The sequence below is a fragment of the Perca fluviatilis genome, chromosome 11 (genome assembly GCF_010015445.1).
Source record: "Perca fluviatilis chromosome 11, GENO_Pfluv_1.0, whole genome shotgun sequence".
Lineage (NCBI taxonomy): Eukaryota > Metazoa > Chordata > Actinopteri > Perciformes > Percidae > Perca > Perca fluviatilis.
In genome coordinates, this window is record NC_053122.1 from 13,507,713 (window position 1) to 13,523,564 (window position 15,852).

The 15,852-nt window shown below is 38.9% G+C and overlaps 1 protein-coding gene across 1 annotated transcript in view; it reads left to right on the forward strand.

The window, feature by feature from the left end:
- Positions 1 to 15,852, forward strand: part of LOC120568709 (probable G-protein coupled receptor 158) — a 67,200-nt gene that overhangs the window by 20,252 nt on the left and 31,096 nt on the right. Inside the window, exons 3-5 of the mRNA XM_039816387.1 lie at positions 3,472 to 3,574; positions 8,518 to 8,729; positions 10,806 to 10,874. Coding sequence (XP_039672321.1) covers positions 3,472 to 3,574; positions 8,518 to 8,729; positions 10,806 to 10,874 — 384 coding nt within the window. The remainder of the gene's footprint in view (positions 1 to 3,471; positions 3,575 to 8,517; positions 8,730 to 10,805; positions 10,875 to 15,852) is intronic.

Consider the following 15,852-nt stretch of genomic DNA (forward strand, 5'->3'; position numbering starts at 1 on the left):
CTGGGAATTATACTGAGGAAGCGGTGTGTGTGTGTGTGTGTGTGTGTGTGTGTGTGTGTGGTCGGGCAGTTTCTCAATTTGCCATACATTATTTGTGCATCTATCTATCTATCTATCTATCTATCTATCTATCTATCTATCTATCTATCTATCTATCTATCTATCTATCTATCTAGCAGATGTTGAAAGTTTCAAAGTTGGACCCCAACTGTGTTTAGGCCCTCGGGGAGGCTGCCACCTGTTCCTCCACTCAGAGAGGTAGAAACATCCTGGCCAAGACCCAGATTGATTCTCGTTTGGAGGAATAAAAAAAACTATCAGGCTGTGTAGCTCAAATCAGTGCCCCCTTCTTGTATTTTGTATACTTTACTGTAATTTCACATGTATGCTTATCTCCTGAGAGAGAATACAAACAAATACACACACATGCCCAGATCTGCTTCAGCAGTAGTCTCCAGTTCATGTTTTGTATGTACATTGTGATTTGACAAATGAGAGAGCTTGCATGGAAATTACATATTTTGCTGTAGCAGCATCACATAAATACTGTAATTGTTGTTTTTGGGCATTTGAACTTAGAAAATCTAAAAGCATGAAACGTGAGTCATGTGCCCACAGGACAGTAGCATTTATCAACCTGGCTATGAGAAGCAAAACACTTACAGTTGTATGTGTGCCCAGCAGTCTTCGTACTATGCACTCACTACTCTTTTTGTTGCAGTTGGAATTTTTGCTGTTTAATATCTATTCTTCATGACTACTGTGGAGAGAGAAGTCATCATACACAATATGAGAATCTACTTTATTTGCATAAATATAGTGAATCTTTTTTGTCTCTCTGAGGGAGAATGAGATGCTCTTATCTATTGCAGACCTATTTTTAGCCACAGTAGTGGTGTGGGTAAAAATGTCTGTTGGTCCGCCACTTTGGTCCAGACTGTACTATTTCAACAACTACCGGGCGACTTGCCATTCATGGTCCTCAGAGGATGTATCCTACTGACTTTGGTGATACCTTGATTTTTCCTCTACCGCCACCATGAGATGCTGTACTTTGTGTTTAGTGCTAAAAGAGGTGAACATGGTAAATATGACCTGCTTAACATCAGCATGTTACTGTAACATTGTCACTGTGATGTTGTAATGTTAGCATTTAGTTCAAAGCATCACTGTGCATCAGGTGTGGCTATATACTCTTCTGTTTCATTATGGCTCATAAGATTGGTTTATTTGACATTCAAACTTAACTAACAACAACAACAAACAATTAACAAAAATGCTGAATCACAGTAAATAGTAATAGAAAGAATTAACTGTCCTCCAGGAAGCCTACAATGTTGTATTGGTTCGTGTTGGATGCTTTTACAGTCATGGAAATTTGACAAATATTTCCTCTCACATATCTACTCTTGCTATGTAGTTGATTATAGTGCGAAGAATCAGTTTCTTATAAGTAGACATACTGTACAGTAGTAACAGCACAATGACTGTATGTTAATGTAAGGACACTGATTAGCTGCTGAAGGTGGTGACAATAAAGAGGCAGAAAAGTTAAAGTAGGATTTTTAACTCATATTTTTCACAAAATAGCTTAAAGGATCCCCATAAGACACAGTTCATACTTCACATAGCCTACTGTAAAACAAGAGGTGAAGTCTCCAAGATGTAGCTCACATTCTTTTTTCCAAAAAGTGGAAACATGCATCATAATTCCCAGGCCTGCTTGTATTCATTGGTGCACCAGTGGAGCAATGATTTACCTTATCTGTTTATTCTGTCAACCACTTGCACTTCAGTTCAGACATTTATACCCTCAGCTCATCCCTCATGCTGCTGCTTCCCAGTTCAAAGATTTGGGGCTGTTTGTCAGCTTTGAAAAACAACTGATATGTGCAGAAGTTCAGCAGTAAGATGAACTCTTCCACTGGAGAAAAATAAAGACATAAAAATAAATGTTATCTAAAATGACATGGAGTTAAAGAAGAGTACCACTAAAATTCCATGATGAAGCAAATAAAGTGCATTTCCCAAAACTATTCTCAAACTATTCCTTAAACATCGGCTCCGCTTTGGAGATCAGAAAAATCCAAAAAGACTATCAGCAACTGTCACTGATTTATGAAGTATAAATATAGTCCTGCTACTCTCCACAGCATCCGTCCCATAGAAGATATAATGTTTTTACTTTAAGCATGCAATGTAATGCACTATTTATGAACATTCATGTCATATTTATTGCAGCTTTATTTTAGTACAGGGATATGTGCATTCACATGAGTGTACAGAATCCACACTGGTGCCTGTGTGTGAGTGTCACCGAGTGTGTTTTCGCTCCAGATGGTGTGTAAGCCCATGTAGCTCCCAACGTTATCAATGCAAGCTGGAATTATGCAGACGCGCTTAAATTCTGCAAACAACCCTTAATTCTTAATTTAGATATTAATTAGTTTCCCTGTTGCTTGGCAAAGCCCTGTGATTTCCCCTGACACCTCACATGTTTATATAAATGGGGCGTCTTCAGGCTGCAGAAGAGCATGTAGACGATGTAGGAGACCTGATAACATAATCAAAACAAGTTCATTAACTGAGACCACCGCAGTGTGCCTGACGAGGAGCGCAATCACAAACACATAGGCACTGTACTTTATTAAGTTTGTGATGTCTGTTTTAACTACTGAGACCCTGCATATCATTCACATTATTTGGTTCCAGTGAAGGATGAAGACTGTAAAACACTGTAGGCCTATCCTTTGTTTATTCTTTTACATTATAAATGTTACATCATTCTCTATTCCTAAACTGTTCTAATCTCACTGTTGGGTCCCATGAATCATTCAGGTCTGGACAATAATTTCTTGCAAATGCAAATCATATTTACTCAAGAGGCATTTTTAATGCAAATATTAATCAATGTGTGAAGAGAACAATCAACACAATCACTGTTATGTCTTGGCAGCAACTATAATTTCTACTAAAAACTACTCATTTTTGGATGATATAATTGGCTGTCTTTATTATTGTAGGGCTGCAAATAACAATTAGTTTTGATTAATGTAGAGTTTTTCTTGTATTTGGCCTGCAGTATTTCAGAAAATAATTAACCATCTAAGGTGACTTCCTCAGATATTCAGTTTACTATGATAAACCACATTTTGTAATATATAATATTACAGACTATTTTGTTGTTGCTGTGTCCTATAATATTTCATTTTGCTTCTGAAATCCTAAATACCAGAAAGAATTTCATAATTTTACTCCCACTTGCTTTTGGATTCAAGAAGCAAAACAAAGCTGTGTTGGCTGAGTCACCCGATCATCCCCCTTCCTCTTGTTGTTTCACATTCACACAATTTCCTCTCAGCTTTTGCCTCCATGTAACTAACTCCTGTGATATTCTTGTTGATAACAACCAAAATAGGTAAACACTGATTCTTTTATCAATGTCCACCTGTTTTGCATTGTCTTTCTCAGTGCACTCCCATCGCCGGCCATGGATTTGTGTTGGACAAGTACAAGTGCCAGTGCAGGAGAGGATTCTTCCACCCAAGCCGAGTGGCGCTCAATGGCTTTAAAAGTAGGTTACAAACCCCTCTATGATATAAAAATACATATTGCAGCGAGCTGTCAGATCAAAAGTTAGAATTTTTCAAAAGGAAACTTTTGGGATTCATGAAAACAACTAAAAACATCATTTGTTTTCAGCTGACAGCCACACATTTTGTTTGAAAGTCTTCTTATGTCTTTGAATGGGTATCCTGGGCCTGTGAGGTTATGAAACCTGAAGCTTCAGTCAAAGGATTTCGACTTCGTTCTTATTGTGAAAAGGTTTACTATTTTGTTTTTATTCTGAGCTCTCGTGGCAGCCACAAGTGGCTTCTGAATCCCAGACCTGTTGGATAATAGGGTGGCTGTGTAGACAGAGAATATGCGTTGGCGGAATAAACTTGAATAGAGAATTAGTCACACTTTAGTTCACTAAGCCCCGCAACCCTAAGTTACTGTTGCTATGCCTGTCAAACTTTTCGTTCTCACACGGCACTTAATGATTTCCCATTTGAAATTCTTAGTAATTTAGCAGCGTAAGCTAATGCTAATGCTAATGCTATAGCTCCAGCTGAACTCTGTAGACTTGGAAATGCAGCAGCATTGGTCATTTATCACAGGGTAAAGCTATTTATTCCGTGTATTATAGTACAATGTTATGAATAAAAATGTAATTGGGGATGACACGCAGCAAAGGGCCACACGTTGGATTCAAACCCGAGCCACTGCAAAGGACTCAGCCTTACTGCTCTTACTGGATGAGCTAGAGGTCGCCCCAAGTTACGCTTTAATTTTAACAGTATGCTTCACTTGTACTAAAGAAAAGGATTTGATGATGAGAAACAACCAGTAACACTAAGCAGGTTTGGTCAGAGTTACTACAGTAATGTAATGTAAACCTCCCCAAACCAAATAAAGAGCAGGACAAGCCTGATAACGTTAAATTACTCTAATCTCTGGTATTTTGGAGGTTGGATGCCCCAGTCCTGAAGGTATTATTCTAACGAAACACTCTACACTCCACAAAATTATGTTGTTAGCTATACACATGCCCTTTGCCTTTGGAAGTAACACTTGGTTATACTGTAAGCTAGTTAGCTGGACATGCTAATATTACTTTTGAGCAGACACACTGTTTAATCCATTCCTTACACTTTCCCTTTTGTATTTTTGGTTTTGTAAAGGCCAACTACAAAAAAACTCATACTAATGTCACTCTTATTTCTGTAAAGCCCCATGCACACCTTTGTGTGTGTGAAGAAATTCAAAGCTTACGGTTGCTAAACTATCATTGGACAATCGCATTTCGAGAGAGGGTTTTAGTGAATAGTCATTGAGATTGTCCGTCCTAAAGATTTGGCTATCACTCTCATATTTCCTATAGTCCTTATTTTTGATACAGGTGTGACAGACACAATGAATATCCATATTGAACACTTACAAATCTGAACATGTACACACAATTTAGCTTTAGACCTTTTCTCCACAGATGGTTCTTCTTTCACCCTTGGATTTTCAAGTATATCCATAACTTTACCTCCCTGCTCGTGCTTTGGATTTGAAAGCCAGTATTCTGACACCTTGACTGAAAGCGCTGCATCCTCGGGCAGAAAGCTTGGCCCTGATGAGCGCGATAATCAAGCAACTGCGGTGGTTTTCATCACTGGCTCCAACAATACAGCACCCCAAGGGGGATGATATGCTAAACTGGAGGTTTATTGTAATGCAGCGTGATGAGGCCTGCAGTCAAATGGCTCAGTCTGTGAAGAGCCTCATCTTCCAAACCCCATGCAGACCCCGTCATTAAAAATCACTGTGGCTCAGATTGGGTCGCAGTAGCTGGCGACCCTAATTTCCCCTCCTGGAACCTAACTGTTATTCCTCGTGCATCCCAGAAAACAGACCAGACTGGAAACAGATTTTGTATTGTTCCCTAGCAACAGGCCAAAATGACAGATGTCAAAGAAGAAAAAGGATGGAGGGAGAAAAACACATCCTGCAATAACAAATAAATTATTCTGTAAATGTGCAGTAGAACCTCATGAAACATGACATTGGATTTGAATGTCACAATCACACTTTTTGCTGGTGATTGACATTTTGTCTAGATAGATAGATAGATATAGATAGATAGATAGATAGATAGATAGATAGATAGATAGATAGATAGATAGATAGATAGATAGATAGATAGATAGATAGATAGATCGCTGGGGCTATAGCTAATTCTGCACTCTAAGCTATCTTCATGAGGTATTGTTGATGTCAGTGTTTCACTTCTACTTTTGTGATTCATGCAGTTTAATGTACAAAAATAACTTTCCATGTTGATCTCCTAGTCTCAGTTATTTTGGTTTGTTTTCATTTCACTTATTTATTTATTTATTTTTTTTATTTAACCTTTATTTATCCAGGTAAGTCAATTGAGAACAACTTCTCATTTGCAACGACGACCTGTCACATTCACACAGTTCCACATTCATACCTGGAAGCTGCCCAGTACAACCACAGTCTGATCTGCTGGCCACTGAGCAGCTCCACTATGATGTTGCTCAGAAACCTGTCAGGTAGAGAGGTATACTGTTGACCTTTAGATTACTTACTAATACGTTATTTTTGTCCAAAATCTTTTCCCGATCTCTTGTGGGTTAGGGTTATGTGTTAGGGTTCTCGAGCGTGTAGCCCACAGAGTATACATGAAAAGACAAAAAACAAGCAACACAAGTTTACATTTTTCATTTCAAATTGAGAAGATTGTGGAACTACAGTTACAAACAAAAAAGCATCAGAACAGAAGCACAATTTAGCAGCTTGAACAACAAGCAATCACTGAAAACAAATCCCTCCTGATAGATAATCTGATGAAGATGCTGCCTGCACATGACAACTGACCCCAAACAGAGAGGTGTGACATCACTGAACATCTGGCCCCACACTAAATGTGTGAAACTGAGTCAAGAAATTACAATTTAATAGGGTTTCTCTTTCGGTAATTTCCCTCTATCCTCTTTCAATTGACAATGATTTGTCCCTCAAAAGTCAAATAAAAGAACAGACTGTGTGCCCAGAGGTTTGAAAGCAGAGCAGTTTTGCCCCTCTAATAATCACATCGATGTGGATGTAAACCAATACGAATACGTTATTAAGATATGCACGGATCTGAACAGATACTAAAACAATCAAATATATTATGTGGCTTAAACATGGTACTCAATATTCATACATTTGAGATTTGTTTATCTCAAAAGTGCATGCAAAATGGACCAAGGGAGCTTTTCAGATTTTTCTCAAGAGCTTTGAAATGTAATGCATTTCTCACTTGTTTTATTCTGCTAACCTCCCGCTCTCTCTCCACTGTTGAGTTCCACCCAGTACCACAGCTTTTTATCAAGACTTAGTTTAGACTTTTTGCATTCTGTTTTGAAGATGGGATCCCGATAAAAAAATCATGTTTCATTATTTGATTAATTCAGGTACACGGTTAAAATGTTATGTTGTTTTGCTAATTTTGCTATATTTTGCAGCTAAACTTGTAGATACATGTATGAGAAGTATAAATGGCGGCAGAAAACTATTTATTGCAGAAAATGAAGTAGACTAACTTCTAAGCTTCCACTATGAACCACATCTGTTCTAAATCATAATATGGATACGAATACAATACAGATGTTTTTCGTAAGATAAACAAATACAGATAGTAGCTTTGTGCTAACAACATCCTTGCACCAATTCACATTGTGAATTTCAGTGAAGGCATGAATACCAGAGAAGATAAACAGCTTAACTGGGATTTACAGCAAAAAAGGCAAAAGACAGTGAGAGGGTGGATCACGAGTCATTTTGTTTTCACAGTCACCTCCTTCCCTTCTTTTCTAAACCCTTACGTAAACACAGTAAGGCCAAATGGAAAAACAAAACCACTTTGTATGATTTCTTAGTCTCAATGTCTGCATCATTGCTTGATAAATTGTCTTCAAGGTCTGTTATTATGTCAATAAATGTACCAGTTGATTCATGCCTAACTTGTTTGATCATTACCGGAGGACTTTCTGCACATTCTCTTGCATTCGAGCTCTACTGAAGCGCTGTACAACTTTAGCACAATGTTTGCATACTGTATGAGCTCTGGGACTTACAAAGGAATTACATGCTTATCAAGCATCATTTTCAAGAAGAGCTGCATCATGTGCGCATGTGCATGCTTGTGCGTGCATACGTGCTTGTGTGTGTGTGTGTGTGTGTGTGTGTGTGTGTGTGTGTGTGTGCGTGCATGCGTGCGTGTGTGCGTGCGTGTGTGGTGAAAATGGAGGATTTGGACTAAAGATTTACTCCAAATACTGCAACAGCAGATATGTCGCCGAATGAAGATTATATTTTTGGCATCGCCTGTCCTTTCTTTATATGTTATTGATCAAATTTCGGGTCCAAAGAAGCTTTAACAGAACACATCCAGTCATGCGAATGTGACCAATCTCAAACGAGATGGTCGAAAAAATTATCTAGGGACAGATAAATGATACAGATTTGATAAACCACATCCAAGTGTGCCACATGCTGGTATAACAACAATGATGCAGACCGGAGTGATGAAGGAGAGCGGTGTCACAGTATTTTATCCTCCTCCCCTTCATTAATCCCTCATCTGCCTAATTAAAGGCTGTATTCTTGTAATTATCACCCCCAAGGCTTTGTGATTGATTGGATTGATGTTTTTTACTCCTTTAAATTGATTAACTGAGCATTTAATGAGAAGTCGGTGTGTGACAGCTAAACCAAATTAATTGCATCGATAATCCTTGAAAACACTATATCAGAGCCATGTTCTGAGTCGTGACGAGACACATTTTTAAAAAGGCTGTCTTTCATCTGTTAGAAGAGTACAAATATTTGAGCTCTGCAGTAACATACAGTATGCAAATACACACCCAACATTTAGAGCTCTGATTGTCAACCGAAGTGCTCTCACGTCCTCAGGTAAGGAGCATGGCACCAACAGAGACGAGACCTCTGACGTGTCCAGTAAGTGCCTGCCGTGCCACGATGGCTGCCCCTACTGCCGGGACGACACGCCCTGCCTGGCGCAGGAGGATGGTGCTCTGCGGCTTGCTGTGGCCTCCTTCCATGCTCTGTGCATGGTGCTGGACCTGGCCAGCATGGTGGTGGTCTACCACTTCAGGAGGAAGAAGGTGAGTGGACACAGAGGCCACTGTGGCGGAGTGTTGGATGCAAAGCAAATACACATCAGGATCTTAAAGCTACAGTTTTTCATAAAAAATAACTTTTTGTCATATTTTGCTAAAACTGTTACTATATCGTGACAGTATGAGACAGATAATCTGTGAAAAAAAGTCATGTTCCTCTGCCTCCTCCTGGTGGTGCTCCTAATGGCATGAGGAAAACAACCAATCAGAGCCGAGGAGTCTCTTACGCAGTGTCAACGACTGCTCGTGAACTGCGGTCAAACTGTAAAACTAGGCAGCACTGATCAAATATGAATCAAGATTCTGTTACTGCATTGCCTATTTCAATTATGAAATTCAGTTATGTCAGCATATAGTGACAGTTTCAGCAAATTTGACAAAAACTAATTTTATAAAAGTTACTTACTTCAGCTTTAAGGTTTACTAATCAGGACTGGTACTACTGAGCCTGTATAAATGGTTATATAATGTCCTCTGTGGCTTTGGAGGGAGTTTTAAGTCTAGAGATGTCATCAAGGCTTATTTTAGATTGGAGATTTGCAGTTTTGTAACAGAAAGTCTGTGTTTGAAACTTGGGGGTGTAGAGTTTGAAAGACCAGGTTAAGAGGGTCTAAAAGGACTGTCACATTATACAGACAGATTTAAGTGTGCGGTTCCTGTTTTGGAGCGATCTCTGGCTGGCTCTGGTGGACATCTTTGTTCAACATTGACCATGCCAAGGTGCACAGTCTGCCAATAAAAACATTTATGTGTTTGGAAATATGAAGGTCATCATTCCCTTCCATTAGTACAATATTACATCAACAGACTACAGTTTGTGATCGCTGTGCTCTATTTTTATTTATTAACCACATTATAACCTTGACATCATTTTTTTGGGGGGGAGGGCGGACAATGCGGCACTTTCATTCATGCAACTTTTTGGAGCTTGACCCATACTAAGGACCAAAAGTCAGAAAATTTTATCTTGTGCTGCTTGGATTTTTGGAGGAAGATGTTAGGTCAGCTGAGACAGTGCTTGATAAGTGCCAAAAGCTATTCCCGACAATCCAACATCCAGCATATTGTACCAGATGTATATACAAATGAAAGGCAAACAATCCCTCCATGCAATAGCTCACACAGTAAATGGTTGTAAAATTAGACAAGTTTCAGCAGTTTTATTTCACACAGGGTTCCCCTCTAACAAAGTGCTCCATGGATTTATACGCTGCCACTGGATTTCAGTAAGTTAGAGGAGCAAGTCTGATAAGTAAATGTTAATTTGCTATTTATCTGTGTTTGAAAAGATATGTAATTTCATACCACATGCATTTTACAGGGCCAAATTAAAAGACAATCCATTTCATGCTTTATTGTTTTTTCTTGATGAACATTGAGCTAATTAACACTCGCCTCAATTTGAATCGACATAGATTTGCAGCAAAGTTGATGCATAATATCCCCTCTGATAATAGAATAAAGTGAAATAAATATTGAGATCCTGACGGTGTCAGTTAATTACAACGCTCCTCGGGCAAAGTTGAGTTGAATCTTTCCCGGTGTGCTATTTATAGACATTTGTGTTGTTGCATCAAAATCTCATACATTTCTTCAGTTCACAAGAAATGTCCCTGGAGCCCTTTGAATTTACATTAAAAACATAAAAAAAAAAATGAAATCCAACCCAGAAAAGGTGCTGTTGTCACTTACATTCTTGTTTCAGGGGAAGGAAAATGCTAGAAAACATATATTTAACTCCTCTTTGTGTTTGTTTGCTTTGAAAGAGGCAATGATTTATTATTTGCATTTGCCTGTAATATGCAAAGAAGCTGGAGCTACAAATCCTCACAACACTCTGTGTTTTGATGCAATACTTTTGACATGTTGGCCATGTTGTTGCATTGCACAACATAGTGCCAATTAATTCTGAGATGATCAAACACCTTGAATTGATAACTTTAGACAGATAATATTTTTCAACCCCTCTTAACACACCAAGCCATGTATACATCACGTTTTTCCTGTCAGTGATTGATTGATTGATGTTTTTTGTTGTTTTTTCTCTTTCCCCATTAACAGAGCATCCGCACATCAGGTCTCATTCTGCTGGAAGCCATCTTGGTTGGGGCTTTACTGCTCTACTTCCCAGTAAGTCAGCATTCTGATCTTAAATGGCACCCACAATTTACTCAGGCAGTCTGTCACTCCTTCGGTTTTTGCTTTGCTCATATTAAATGTAATAATAATGCTTAAGATGTCCTAATTTACAGTAGCAACACCAGTGGTTACTGGTGGTAACATTGAGTGTGCTTTAATACTGCAGCTCCCAGAATTCCAAAAGTGAACGTTTGCTGTCAGCGTTAACCACGGCGACAAAAACAATACGTTTCCTCTGGTGGCTTCACAATAAAAGCCGCCCGTGTTTCAACAGTTCAGTGGTGTAAAAATGAGGCGCCCACAGAAGGACATGCTGGCTTTGCATTAATAGTAACTTAATACAGCTCTGTTTCGGCCGTAGGAAAGATGTAACTACAGTAAAGCTGGATTACATATGTACTGTTTCCAGTCCCTTCTGAATGTGAAGGCAATTTGAATCCAGTGTGGTAACAGCGGAATCCGCCGCTAACAATGACAACTACTATAGAGAGGTAATTACAGAATATGAATACATTGAGTAGCTATTTCAGGAAAAATGGTATACATAAATAGTAATGGGGTTTGAGTTCATGAAAATCTTAATGATTGTAACTTTCAAATGAGGGAGAGGTCACGGTGTACAATTTAAAATCTACCATTTTACCAAGAAAATGAAGCCATTGCTTGTTGTTAAAAAGGATTCATGTTCATAATAGAATGCATTACTATGTAAATAAGGCAGTTAATACTGCCTCCTACTTCTTCAGCTGCAGCTAGATGCTGTTTTAGTACTTCTGATCATTGTCTGGACAAAAACAAAGAGTTGGACATCAGTTAGTGTGCATGTACAGTATGAGTGTTGAGCGTGTTCTTGAGCGTGTTGAACTTATTGAGCGTGTTCCTTTGCCAGCCTTTCTGTTGCCTGTATGTGTGAGCTGGTCTAGGTGGGTAAGTGCCAGCGTGCATTGTATACAGTAGGTGTGTATTTGCATTTGTGCACATAGCCCACAGTGCACCTGGAGTGCTGCATCAGAAGCCCATCTTTAGCAGGGAAACAGATGGAAGAAACCTGAGCGCCATGTAACAGGGAGATCAGATGGAACCGGGGAAATCGCTCCCTTCAAATACTTGCACAGACTGCCAACAGTGAGCCACTGCTCTCTTCAAACACAAGGCCTGATGGCTGGATGTTGGCCATTTTTAAGAAGGAAAAAAATCTGCTGAGAAAAAAAGCTTCAGAGCGCTCGGCTGACTCTTGGGATAAAAGTTTTTGTTCTCATTCTAAAGTTACTGGAGTGTTACCATAGGACATATATTTGCATTCGAATAGAAAGCCTGGGAGTGTTGTTGCAGCAGATAAGGACAGCGAGTATTTGAGATTTGTCCTTATGTGACCACACTTTGCGTATAATTCTGCTGTGAAGCTCAAAATGGATTTGATTTTGCATCCCTCCATCTGCCCTCTCCCCCCCATTCACCCCAAGGATAACTCAAGTACCAAAAATAGCGCCTCAGAAATATCCTGCCACTCTCTTATGTTCACACAAACTTGGATACACTCAATGGTCTCTTCCTCCCTTGGCTCTGCTGTATCTCCATCTTTTTTCTGCATTTCTTGGCACCTTGCCTGCCTGTCTCTACCTTTTCCCTGCACCCCCTTCCCCCATCTTTTTCTTTCATTACCCCTCTGCATGCTCACTCGCTGTCTCACCTTTGTGTCCGTCTCCTTTCCTGCAGTCTTAACGTTTGTTGCTGCTGCTGTTTCTTTTTGTGCTCCCACCACAAGCCTCCTTAGCTAAGCTTGGCGCAGCTGCTCCGCTCTGGTGCTTGATGCATTTTTAAACAGTCCATCAAGTTCTAGCACAACTTGTTTTAAAAATACATCTGCTGATTAATTGATGGAGGAGGCATGGGAGGTTGGATACAAACCAGGAGAGCCACCTTCTCTTCTGGGCAATATAAAAATGTGGCTTTTTATTGTGCAGTCTCCTGTGACTTTGTGTGTGTGTGTGTGTGTGTGTGTGTGTGTATAGGCAGGGTGGAGTGGCTTCAAATCTTCCCATTTTCCTGTGATTCTGTGCATGTGCATTTGTGCATGGATTTGCATTGGTGCATTTCTGTAGGCCCACAGTATGTGGGTGTAAGAAACAGTGTGGCCTACTTTTACCTGGTATTTATGGAAGTGATTTATTGTTTTGGTCCATCATGTAGACCAGAGAACTGGAAGGCTGGATGTTTGCTCAGGAGGCAAAGAGATTAAGGTGCCAGGGAGGATGCTAATCCTAACCACAGTTAGCATGAGAGTGAGACATGGAGAGGTAGAAGGAAAAGAGGAAGAGAAGACGCTGAAAGTATGCAAGTGTCTGGTGAATTGTTGCACTCCTAAGGGTTGGCAACATTTGGTCTGTTCTTTAAACTTTTATTTCTTTGTGTTTTTGTCTACTCTAATATTTGATTTAGCAGTAATGGCTGCTGTTACCTCATTCAACCTCTATGTTGCTTCACAGAAGCAGAGGAAGAATGTTACAAATGCTTATTGTTCAATTATGAAATCAGTTGTCATTTTCATTTCTAAGTTCAACTTGAAAAAAGACAATGTTTAAAGCTGCCTTAGTCAATATTTGTATATTAACACAGGATCCAATCATATTTAATATAACAAACCTACCAAGACATAGTGGAGCATTTAGCAACTAAAGAGACAGATATTTCCCTCAGTAGTTGGTGGAGACCAAAACTAAGCTTCAAGAAAAGCGAATATTATGGATAGGTATGGAACTGGAACAGCAACCTGGTTAGCCTAGCTTAGCATCAAATCTGTAAACAGAGGGGAACTGTGAGCCTGGCTCAGTCCAATTAAATAAATTTGCCTTCCAATACCTCTAAAGCTGCCACAGCACAACACTCGGACATGTAAAAATGCAAATATTTACTAACTCCCCATAAAACCACAATTTTTTTTTTTTTTATATCTCTGTTTGTGTATGAATTAAACACACTATTAATAACATGTTAATTAATTAGCTTTAAAGGTGCTGGTAGGGAGATTTTTAAACTGTGGACAGAGCCAGCTAGATGTTTCACACTAGTTCCAATCTTTATGCTAATCTAATTTCTTCCTGGTTCTAGCTCCATACTTAATGCACAGACATTAATTAATATCATATGATTAGGAAAGAAAGCCAGTAACCATATTTCCCCAAAATGTTTATCCATTCCTATAAAAAAATTATTTATAATACATTTTTTTTCCAGGAAAGCACATTATTGGTATTAAAGCTATGAGTCATGTCAAGGCTGTCTTCCACATAATCACTATCATTTAGAAATATTGTCTGAAATATGGAGGGATTCATTTTTGGTAGCAATTTTCATTTAAAAATGGACATGTACAATTAAACTCTTTCTTTTAATATCACAACTAATTTATCAGATCCTGAGCTGTAACAGTGACTCACAGTCGACAGTGGAGCATTAAAAAGGAACAGCTATAATTCCTGTTCTTGGGTATAAAATGGACTTGGCTCCCCCACTATCTCATGACCAGCATACCAATGACCGACTTTGGCACTGGAAGGTTTTGATGAGGAGTGTGGATGGAGGGAACCTGTTGATTCAACTCTGCGAGACACATTCTCAATCAGGAGGTGAGAGAAATGTCTGTATACCAGAGGTGAACTGAGAGTGTAGTGGACACACTGACAGCTGAAAATAGGGATGTTATGTTTAATTGCACACTGAGCCATATTTTGGTCGAATGGGTGAAACTGATCTTGTCATTTTTGTATTCAATTACACAAACAAATGGCAGACGGCAAAATTATGATGATAGAAAAAAAACGCTCATGGTCCTCATGCGCTCATTACTCCAATACATCTTCACGTGTCATCTCGAAAATCTATTTTAATTGTAACTTCCTGAATAGCAGATTTTATATTGTTGTAATTTCATCATTCTGTCTTTGTAGCATACTATTACCTCTGTCTGAGGCCACATTGAGTATACACTATTATCCATATTTCCAATTAAACATTAGTTTCCCCTTTCTTTAACACATCTTGCAGCCAGACTGTTACAGCCTCAGGGTTGGCTGTTTTTTGAGTTTGCTGCAGATGTTCTTCTTCTTTTCTGAGGAAAAAAGGTTACAGGTGCTGTTGTTGCTTAAGCTTAATTACTCTGGATAGCTGCTGTCTCTTAAATTGCCAAGGCATCCTAAGAGCTGGGAGGAATTACTGGCTGCACTCCTCTGGGAATGGTTTATACTGCATCTATAATGATATACAATATTCTGTCCGAGGCCATGTGGTTAACTGTAACCTCCAGTGGATGGATTTATGTAAAGCATACATCCACCAATATAAATAACATCCCACGATGCTGGAGTTTAACATAGCTCACAGTAGGTGAGAAGCGGGGAACACAGACTATAACAGGGCTAAACACATTTAGACAGTCGTCTTGGGTGGATGATCTACTCAAACAACAGGGTGAAGAACAAAGTGTAGGTGAAGTTATAAAATAAATAATATTAAGCCCATTTGTGTGGGCAGATTCAGGTTTATTTCCAAGTAGGTTTTCACATACAAGGAATTTGCCTTTGTGTTTTGGTGCATTTTTAATAAAAATAAAAGCAAGTAATGCAAAAGTCATGAAACGTAAATATAAAATTAAAAATGACAATAAAAATATCATAAATGCTATAATATATGTACCATTTATCTGTTTTTAAAATGAAAGAGCTGTACAGTTCATAGGTGCAAAATACTGACCAGGGAATGTGCAAAAGTTCACAGTATGAATAATAGAGACTATGTGCAACGTACAGCAGCAAGGTAAATAGAATAACATCACATATGATGCAGCATTGCAGCGTCTCTCTTTGAACCTGGAACTGGATGGAACAAGCAGTTTCAGCACTTCAAGAGCTGAATAATGGATTCTCAGACACTCTGATCAGGTCATCTCCATATATTTTGTACATGGAGCATA